Genomic DNA, 11439 nt, shown 5'->3' on the forward strand with positions numbered 1-11439 from the left:
CTCGAACTCCTGTCCCATCACCACAATGTTGCATCTCTGTGCGTGTTTTACAAGTATTTTAATGGAATGTGCTCTGATGAACTCATTGTACTTGTGCTCCCTCGACGTACATACCTCAGACAAACCCGCAACAAAATCTCACCCTTTCACTCTTGAGGTCCCTAAATGCCAGAAAGCTTACTGCTTTAATAGTTTCTTCCCTGGAACAGTTAAACTTTGGAATTCCCTTTTTGCTACCTGTTTCCCTGACTGTACTGATATGCAGAAGCTTAAATGTAATGTAAACCAACATCTTAATCTTTCCTCCTAGGCATGATCCGAAATGTTAGCCCCCTTACGTCCCGTCCAAGTGGTGATATGCCTTGTTAAGTGTGAACATGAGTAAAAAAAGATGAGTCGAATTTTAATATCATTTTAATGCGTTTGTTTTCCTTTTTTTCTCTTTTTTTTAAGGGTTACGTGAAATTTGATACTTATGGCAGATTTTATGTGGCTGTTAAGAACAGTATCTTGTGTTACTACAGACGCTATGATGTAAGTATGTAACGGGTTACAAAATATGTATAATATCTTTCTCTTAGTCTATTTATCTGTTCTACCTTATCTCGGAAATTGCTGGGCCGATTTAGTTGAACTATTGTGTGTGGACCTTTGTTATGATTAAGTGCTGCATACGGAGTATTATTGTATCAGTTCGATGCACAGTTAGGGATTAGTTGCCACAATACCACATTTACTTTACAAGTTTGGTATGAAGTGCTCATTCCAAATCAACAGGCTATACTTTTATACGTTTTAACAGCTGAAATGTCTAGTGAGTTTATATTTATTTATAATTGTAAATATGTTATCACATTACACCTCTTTTTAAAAACAATACGAGATTATATGCTCACTGAATATAAATCTGGGTGCAACTACACTACAATAATGAAATTCAAAATTTCAAGGCAAACCAGTGATCTCTGCTTGTCATGTCACAGTAATGAATATATCCAAAAATTACAAAAAACAAGGTAGAAAAATTATTAAAGAAAACATTTTTTTTAACGAAAATTAGTGAAAATAAAATGTTTGGCTAGAAAAAGGAGAGGAGAGTTCCAAAGGGAAGGTAAATAGTGTGTAACTATTGCCAATTTTTTAATAAGTTGTGTATTTTGCTTTGTTTTTAGCACCGAGTTCCCTTGTCATGTCACGTGTTTCCAAAGAAATATGGCAATGTTTTTTATGATAAAGATGGAAAATTTGTGTGTGGGTGTTTTTTTGTTTTTTTTTAAATAACGTGGTAATATCTAAGTAATTTTGACATGCCAATTAAGTAGATATTCTTGCTTTTAATTGAAAAAGTCTGTAAATACCATTTTTATTTTTTTTTTATTTTTTTTTTTTTTTTTAATACTTGTACAGTTTAATCAAGACATTAAAACAATGAAAATATCGAAAAAAAAAGGTTATATTGTACGTATCCGGTTTGGACTGAAGATCCCAAAAAAGAAATTTCACTTAATTTGATCGAGTATTTTTTTTTTTTTTTTTTTTTTTTTTTACAGTGAAAAAACACATTTTTATGAAAGCGCGTTGAAATCAGCCATCTTTGAATTATTTGAACATGCTAAAGGGAGATAACTCCATGTAAAGCGCCGACACTCCCTCCCCATCTTTATTACTAGCTTTTCTTCCTAAAAATCGAACCTTTTGCTCGGTATCATAGCAAATTGTTTTTTCGCTGTAAAAAAGAAACTACTTGATGAAATTAAGTGAAATTTTTTTGGAGGACTTCGTTTCATAACGGATACGTACAATATAACCTTTTTTTTTTTTTTCTCGATATTTTCATTTTTTAATGTCTTGATTAAATTGTACAAGTACTAGTTTTTTTTTTTGTTTTTTTTTTCTGTTTTCCAAATTTCGCTATTATAGTGTCATCATTATCAGCGTCATCGGTCCTGCTGTTTTAACAGTGTCAGTGACCATGGCTCTCCAAATTGTAGAGTTTTGTAGGCTCGGGAAGACCAGTAAAGACGATAATTTCCTGCTGCTTTCCGTCTTCAGTAATATAATAAATTTATAACCTACAATATTGCAGCATTAACAATTGATTATATAATGTTATAAATTGAATTTAAAAAATTCTTACTGCTGCAATATTAAGTTATGAATTTATATTATTAAAATATCTTGTCCTTTTCTTTTTCAGTTTTAACAACTAGTCCTTTACTTTTCCATGTTTAAGCTTAACCATATTACTTTTCATGCTCACATTTTTTCTACTATCCATGATTTTTCCAGGTTTCCAATAAATTCACTTGTTCTTTGTTTAATTTCAATCTTATTTTTTTGCCCCCATAAACATATGTAATAACAATGTACGGCACTCGTCTGCTTTCAATAAAATACCCCCAATTATCTCCCTTTCATGCTTTCATTCTCTTTGTTTCATTTGTTACTTCTCTTTTCGTGACAGTAGTTGCTGAAGTGATGATGTTGCTATGGAAACCAGTCATAAAAAGTGTCGCTCACCTCTTTACATAGTTTTATGATTTTGAACACGAGAAAATTCATAATTTTTTTTTTTTACTGAACGAAAATTGAAAATTATTTTTCTCAATATAGCTGAGAAGGTGATCTATAAACTGTAATAATTGTTTGAAATTTGATCAAAAAATGGCTGACCGGTGAAGCTTTAAAGTAGTTCTTAATGACTAAAACTGCCACTTAACAATATGTTCAAACATAGTAGTGTTTGAATAATAATCTTTTACCTTTTCAAAAGTCAATCCTGTTTTGCAAAGTTGGAAACAAAAACAACAGAATTCACTACACGACAACCAAACCAAGCATAAAGAACTTGAAGCATAAAAACTTTGGTGCTTGCTAAGATAGTCGACAGATCAAGTTTTAAATATGTCGTTTTTAGCAAAAACAATAGTACTCACTTAATTGTCATGTCGAAAATAGTAATATATCCAAAATTACGAAAATTCATTGAGTAGAACAACTGCTATTGTGTTTTTAGTAACAAAACAAAAAAGTCCATCACCATGGTCTCAAAAAGGAAGATAAATATGTCCCCTGTATTTGCAATCTTCAAGGTGTTTACTTCTAGAGAAAATTACTTTTAACTATAAATAAATTTCTACTTGATGAATTTTCGTAATTTTTGGACATATTACTATTTTCAACGTGACAGTTAAGTAATATTGTTTTTGCTTAAAACGACATTTAAAAAAAAAAAATCGATCCGTTGACTATATCTTAACATGCACAAAAATTTTCTGCAAAATTACTGGATTCGACACCACTAATAACCCAAAAGAGGTTGATGTATAGTGAAATGATGGCTAAACCAAATAATTAACTTTTTTCTTTTACCAATTTCTACTTGTAGGATTTTATAGTCGGTTCGCCAATAAACGAACTTGATATGAAATTAGCATCGGTGAAAGAAATGTCCAAGACTAAACTCCAACTCTATACTAATTACTTCCAGGTAGGGTAAGTAATCTTCAAGTTTTTTTTTATATATACACGGTTATGTCCCTTTGTTATATATATATATATATATATATATATATATATATATATATACACACAGGGTGGGCCAAAATAAGGGTCCTATCTTTAAATTTGAATAACTTAAAAAATAGGACCCTTATTTTGGCCCACCCTGTATATATATATATATATATATATATATATATATATATATATATATATATATATCTTTGGGTTTTTTTTATATACATGATTATGTCTCTTTGTTTTTTATGTACATGTATTCATTTGATGAGAAGCACGTTTTTATTTACAACAAAAACATGAATCAGTCTTATATAATTCTCAGTTGTTTTTGTGTTTGTATACCCATTAAAAACTTTTGTCATCTGCATCAAACAGGCATACACCAGAATAAAATAAGATCGATCTCTCGGACACGTAATACTAAAAAAGATTAGGATAAATTGACAATTATTTCATGTAGAAATGTTATTTTGTTTGAAGAGGAGGAGGGGGCAGGTTTTTGACACTGTTTGTTAATCGTGCATGCGTGAATGGTCTATTCATTGTTTCATTTTAAAAAGCTAAATTTGTATGTGATAACGTGTCATCGTGGTTCAATTGGAAGTGTTCGCTTACAAACTCGAGTTTTGCAAGTTTGCGTCCAGCATTTTTTTCTCTTTTCGTAATGTTTTCTACCTTTAATGGCCCTGTCGGTGGGGCATTAGAATATGCCGACTGCCCCCCCTGCAGAGGGTAAAAGTCCCTCAATGGGGGTCCTGGATATGACCTTAAACTATATCCGATGGTGAGGCCCCAGCTTGCGGGCTTTAATTGCCATTGCTCCCAGGTCCACTCTGACCTGGAGTGGTAGTACCTGTTAGGGTCCCAACTATGGGTTAAATAGAAACTGACTTGCAAAAAACAAATATATTCTATTAAAAAAATTTTCTTCAAAATCACCGGATTCAGCATTAAATAACCTGAAAAGGGTTGATATACCGTAAAACAAAAATAACCAACCAACCAACCAATCTACCTTTAAAAATTCTCACCTTTATAATCATGCGGCATTTCTTTTAATAACACAATAAGATTTTTTTTATATAACCATATTTTATGACTGGGAAACGCAGAGCGTCCTCCTTCCCCAGTCTATTATATAAAGGGCAAATGTCTGTTAGCATGTATTTATGTATGTGCTTGTATGTTTTGCAAAAACTTTTGAAATCTGCAATGGATGAGAATAATTCTGGTACTATCTTAAAGGGCATGAATTCGGATGCATAATATACAAAATTTAGAACAAAATATTAATTTTTTTTATTTTACATTAACAACCGCAGAATCTGATAGGGGTGGTCATTTAAAATTGTCTCTTTCTAAAAGATTTCAGCATCTGCATGAATTGTCTTCTCTTGCTTACCATAAATACATAAATTTGCAACATCATGCAATGGCTGTCAGTGTGGCCAAGTGGATTAGGTTTTCTAAGAAATATTTTTGTGTTCGTGGCAGATGTTTCATTTTTTTTTATTCCTAACATATTTGTGAAAACGTTTATTTCGGTAAGCTTTTGCATTTAAACAGTTAAAAGATTTTTTTAATATTTTTTTCTTTTGTACTTTGTATTATTTGACTCAAAACAAATAGAGGCAAATTGGGATGTATGAAAAACGGTTGACTTTTTGAATGAGGTATGAATCAATTTGTGAATTTTCACACCTTTGTGTGAAATAACGTTTGGCGTCAATTCTACTTTGATTCTGTTTTACTTACACTTAGACATTCCTGTAGTGCCTTAGGCAGTCAAAGTAATCCACTGTTTTCAGCCTGAAGGCAGATCCACCTTCCCATCACTGTATACAGATTGTAAAACAAAATTAAGATTGTTTGAGATGAATATAGAAAGCCATAAAAATCGAGACTACAAATAAAAAATGATTCTTAGTTTATTGAAATCTTTGGGTAGTTTATTTATCACAGAAATGTTCCACTGACTAGACCCATGTGAAAGACTGAAAATTTGTCAAATGTAGGTGTATTTTTTAATATTATTCTAAAGACATTTAAATTGTGTTTTATGAATTAAAAATTAATTACTAACATTTTCCCAATTATTTTTCATATTTAAACTTATATTTTAATGAATTTTTGTAGAAATTAGATTCTTTTTTTTACTATATACAAACTTATAAATATTATTTAATAATATTTTTGTTGTTATAAATTAACACCCTCAGCTAAATCACCCCTCCAAACTAAAATGAGATTCAATCCTTTTAGGCAATTACGTGTTAAATACTGAAAAACTTGGTGGGAAGAAAAACAAAAAAAAAAAAGTAAATTTAAGAATTTAGGAGGGAGGATCTGTTTCATTTAATGCAAAATAAGTTTCATTTCTGAGACATAACATTTTAGAGCAGTTAACCAAATCATATTAGTTTTCTCTACGAGATAGATTTTGTGCGTTTTTAGGAAAAGTTACCACCTTGCTAGTCGGACTTGTGCTTAGTGCTAAAAATTTAGTGAACATCTATATTTTTTAGCTGATGGCACTCAGTGCATATGCGTATCACTATATGTCTGTCTGTCTGTCTTCATATTTTCAAACTCCATCTCTCCCGAAACTAAAAGTCGACGAGCGGCGCTAGGGGCCTCAAATAATTGGATTTTTTATGGATCGTTATTTTATGGGTCTTCGATAGTTTTTAAGGGGTAAAAAAAATGGGTCAAAATTGAAAAATCGTTACACATTTTGTACATTCATTTTAGTTTATTTTTAATTTTAAATTTTAATCAGTGCATATGCGTATCACGTTGGTACGGTGGTAACGTCACAAGCTTTGAATGCTAAATTTTTGGTTTCAGTTCCAGCTGATGCCACTCAAATATTTGTTTTTTTTTTACTTTTGAAATCACAACTTTATAATAATATATACGAAATCTGGACAAATTAAAATATCATATTTAAGCGTATTTTATGACCAGACAAAGCTGCCCCCCCACTCCCCCAGTTATATATGTGATGTGGCGATTTCAAATAATATAGTTATCTATGCATGCATATACGACTATATGACATACATTCATATATTTTCATACACACACTAAAAATATAAATTCACATTGACAAATATTCATACACAAATATATACGCATAAAACATATGGATGTTTACACACACACAAATATATGTATATTCTCATGCATGAATAGTCACAGTTTTATGTTTTTGTTATTTCATGTATATGCGTATAATAATGTTAGCTAATATAATATATTGTGTATATATTTTCAATAGTTACTGTAGTTGTGCTTAGTAGTGAGTAGAATGGTAGTTGTATGTTATTATCCTACATGGTTGACCACTATAGAAAACTGATCACATATAATGATAGAAGATGTATCGAGACACAGGAATGGGTATGTTTGATCTGGCAGAATGGTGGTTCATTTAAATTGTGGGGTCTGCGTTCGCGCCTGGTCCACAAAGTATGGAAATAAAAATTAAAAAGAAAAACGTTTACAAGTGTTTTTGATATAGATGTACATAATAATAATTTGATAAGTATGTTTTAACTTAAATAGGGATGGTATAATAAAATGCATTAATTATTTTTTATATCTGTTTTCCAGCCTGATCTTTGATAATGTTGCCGAAACTCAGCAGTGGAAAGAATCGCTCAAGAATGCCATCGAGATTGGTCTTTACACACAACATGGATTCTCAGAAGTTAGTATGAAACATTGTACTTCTTGCGTTAAATGAGTTTTTGTGTGAATCTTTTTGTGCTTGCTGGTTAAATGCTGTACTGGTTAAAAGCTGTATAAGTGCTGACAACTGAATATCTATCTTTTGTTGTATACTGGGGGAGTATATATATATATATATATATATATATATATATATATATATACACCTCTGTCTAAACTTGTGCATCGTTCAGCAGTATAAAATGTTCTAATGAATGTGTGTAAACAGAGTGTATATATGTGTGTGTATATGTGTAACAGTTATCTATATATTTTTTTCTTTATTTAACTACAGTAAGTTTTAAGATATCAAGGGAGCTAACTCCTTCTGGAGCTAACACTTGATTCTGTTATGATTTAAATTTATATCCGAGGGCTCTTTTAAGAATAGATGCTGTTCCCTTTATGGCTGCTATCTGTATTTCGTTACAGCTTGGTCTTCCAGGGATTGCTTCTAAGTATTTATGAAGATTCTTTTTTATTAATCCAGTCGCTCCCGTCACAACCGGTATAACGTTTATTTCTTTCAGAGACCATGTCGTTTTTAGATCATTTTTAAGGTCCTGATATTTTGTTATCTTTTCCCGTTCAGCTCTGTTAAGGCCAAAATCATTTGGGACTGTGTTCAGGCTTGTTCCATATAACAATATCTGGTTTGATGGCCTTGTCTTTTATGTATCTGCCTGCCTGTATGTCTTTGTCATAGAACATGGTATGTGTGTATATACGTGTGTTCATCTAATCTAGTTTTTCTATTGTTCGTTTATTGATGCATGTATAACCTTTCTTCTTCCAAGTTAAACACTGTGCTGGTCAGACACTGTACTGGTTAAACGCTGACAATCAAAAACTATTTTTTCATCTTTCTCTTATCTCTACCTTTTACAAAGTTATTTTTATATTAGTGATTGTGGTCGTAAAATATGCTTAAATATATCGTAATTAATTTATATTTATTATTACAGAACCAATTCTCTGTTGATTATTATATTGTACCTAATATGTAGTAGTGATTTCAAAAGTTAAAAAAAAAATGACTTTGGTGGTATCATCTAGAATCAAAACTAAAACATTTAGCACTCTAGTTGTATTCTCTACTGTTTGAGCTATCAGCAGATAAGATTTAAAATTAAATCTTGAGCACATAGTACAATGGGGTAAAGAATGACTGGTTACTTTTAATGCATCTAAAACCAAGCTTCTCTCTTTACATCATCAACATTCTGATCCACATCTGACATCAATTGAAATGAATGGCTCTCGTCTTCAGGAGGCCTCAAGTTTTGACAAACTTCTTGGCTTGACCATTACTCCTGATCTTAAATGGAACACGTACATCAAATCTGTTGCCAAGGCCGCTGGAAAAATGGTGGGATCTTTCTATCGATCCGGTAGATATCTCACTGCTGATGCTATTCTCTATTTATATAAGAGCTAGGTACGTCCAAGGATGGAATACTGTTGCCACATCTGGGCAGGAGCTGCTAGAAAGGACTTGGCCTGCCTTGATAGAGTTCAAAATAGACTTCGCAGCCTCGTAGGAGATGTCCTTTTCTCCTCCCTGCAACCTCTATCTCACAGAAGAGATGTTGCGAGTTTGTCTCTGATGTATCGTTATTTTCATGGAAAGTGTTCGACTGAGCTTCAATCTATGGTCCCCCCTCGCAAAACTTTCACTAGAAACACTCGTCTAGCTGTAAACACTATCAATAATTCCCCCCACTCTTTATCTGTGCCTAAACCTAAACGTAGATTCCATGAACAAAGCTTTTTTCTTAGAACTGCACGCCTGTGGAATTGTCTTCCGTTTTCTGCTTTCCGGCTGACTACAATATGGTTGTCTTCAAGTCTGACGTAAATAAGTTCTTGATGAGCCGTTCCATATAAGTTATCAACTTTACCAAATTTTCATTACTAATGATTACTATAATGTCCAATTTCTACTGTACACTCGTTAACCCTTATCCTTGAGTGGCCTCTTGGCCTTGATAATGTGGTGATGCCTATGTAAAAAAAAAAAAAAAAAACTACTTTAAGCTATGAGTGAATTTGTGCATGTGCAAAAGTAACAGAAATATGTAGGCAAGTTGAAAATGAACGTATTTCTGTATATGTTATTCATCCATCCAAACAAAGATTTTACTTGTTATAAACCATCCGTAGTATATGATTACTATTTTCTGTTAATTTCAATGTCATGTGACCAGTAGTTTCAGAGTATTGGTTAAATATTTACACAGACACATACATGCATCTACTGTTTTATTTATATAAATATTAGCAGGGGGTGCTCAGCGTTGCCCGGGTGTTTGGAGGTGTGTGTTGAGCCAAAAAAAAAAAAAGTGGTAGTAGGTAGGCAGGCTTGAACCCGGGACATAAAGGTGGAAAAGAAAGTGAAAGAAAACCTGACATCTTACCGCTACGCCACGACACGACAGGAAGTGAAAAGCGTTCAAATTTAGCGATGTCAACCAAAAAACTAACTTACAGGCCCAGAAATGAACAAGCGTTAAACTGGCTAAACACTGACAATTGAATCCTTTCAGAAATCAACATTGATCAAAACTAATTGCCTTCAAGACGTCCCGGCCCAGACGGCTGAATGGCTTTGCTTCGATCAGTTTCACTTTATTTATATAAAAAAAACAAACAAACACTGGAAAGAACAGGACGGTGAGAATTTATAAAAAATCGATTAAAATAGAGAGAGATGATGTCTGTCTTTTGAATCGAAGATATTATCTAGGAAGTATAAGAAAATTTCTCCAAAATAGTAATCGACGCGAGAAACCCGCAGAGTTAGACACCAGGGTCGTTTTTTAACGTAGAGAAAAGGTACAAAAACAAAAAATTGTCTCCGTCGTGAAGGATTTCTCCTCCACTGAAAGAGAACGAGAAATGGAAGTGCAGCATCTGAAGAACAGATACTACACTTTTCTCAAAAATAGTAACCGACGCGAGAAACCCGGCGGAAAAAGCCTTTCGTGGACATGCACAAACGTGCGCACCCGTTTTGCCTCTTATATAATAGGAGGTCATTGCAATATTTTTCTTGCTTCTAATAGAATTACCAATTCTGTTGAAAATTCTTAATTCCAACATAATTACTGATTTTGTTTTCAGATTCCAAAGTGCTTCATAGAACACGTCCATAACATAACAAGGAAAAGTTCATTTGTTCATCTAATGTTGTTTATTTTTTAAAAATTTCTAATATTTGGCGCTTATCTTATTGCAAATTTTTTATCAAAAAGCACTGATCCTTAAAGATAAAAATATAAATATACCGAAAAAAAACAAAAAAAACAATAATTTGTTTATGTCAGTTTTTTATTGTTTTTGCTGGAATAAAATTTATAAAAACAGATATGGTAATTCAGGGAATGAAAATCAATTTAAAACAGATTTTAGGACCGTTCTTTAAGTGGATATAGTTTTAAATAGGAATTAAAGACGCAAACATTTCTTCGTAACTGAATTTAATGAACTGTTTTCAAAAGAGGGGAGCAGTAAGATTATAATGTTTAAATTTAAAAATATTTGTTTTAAAAGAAAGTTTAAAAAAAAAAAAACTTTTGGTGCTAAAAAGATTTTAACAGGGGAGGTAATTATTTTTTAGAAATTTAAAAAAGATCTTAGGCCAATTTAGCAAAACTCAATTTTCGCTAATTGTCTTTGAAAACTGTTTTCATTAATAATTAATATTCTACCTTATCGTTTTTCATAATTTTTGGATATGTTAATTACTGCGACATGACAAGTGGATATCATTGATTTTATTTAAAATTAAAAATTTTGAATTTTGTTCGAATAACAAAGAACCACCAAACTTTTTGTTAAGTAAGCATTTAAAAAAAAAAGTGTTTGTTTTAAAACCTTGCCATTGAAGAAGACCGCACAGATCTTTTTTTTTTTCTTAGTGGCACCATGCTATGGGGGGGGGGAACTTTTTATCCTGCCAAAAATGCTATTATCATTCAGCTCTTTAAAATAAAATGGACTATGAATGCTAATGAGTTAAATCATAAAATGTGGATTAGTTATAAATGTTATATTTCTTTTTTTAAGGGGTCAACTGATGTTTCCAAAATATATATACTAGCTGACAACCTAGCGTTGCCCGGTTGTACAATTGTTACATGATAAGGGCTGTCCCCTTTTCATGTAAGTATAAAAATGGAGAAT

The 11439-nt window shown here is 32.0% G+C and overlaps 1 protein-coding gene across 3 annotated transcripts in view; it reads left to right on the forward strand.

The window, feature by feature from the left end:
* Positions 1-11439, forward strand: part of LOC145266631 (arf-GAP with Rho-GAP domain, ANK repeat and PH domain-containing protein 2-like) — a 277212-nt gene that overhangs the window by 167209 nt on the left and 98564 nt on the right. For all 3 annotated transcript variants that reach the window (XM_080122551.1, XM_080122552.1, XM_080122553.1), the window contains 3 exons: positions 454-534; positions 3389-3495; positions 7138-7234. In XM_080122551.1, the coding sequence (XP_079978677.1) occupies positions 454-534; positions 3389-3495; positions 7138-7234 (285 nt within the window). The remainder of the gene's footprint in view (positions 1-453; positions 535-3388; positions 3496-7137; positions 7235-11439) is intronic.

Source organism: Euprymna scolopes, chromosome 41, assembly GCF_053919585.1.
Source record: "Euprymna scolopes isolate OS-2025 chromosome 41, ASM5391958v1, whole genome shotgun sequence".
NCBI lineage: Eukaryota > Metazoa > Mollusca > Cephalopoda > Sepiida > Sepiolidae > Euprymna > Euprymna scolopes.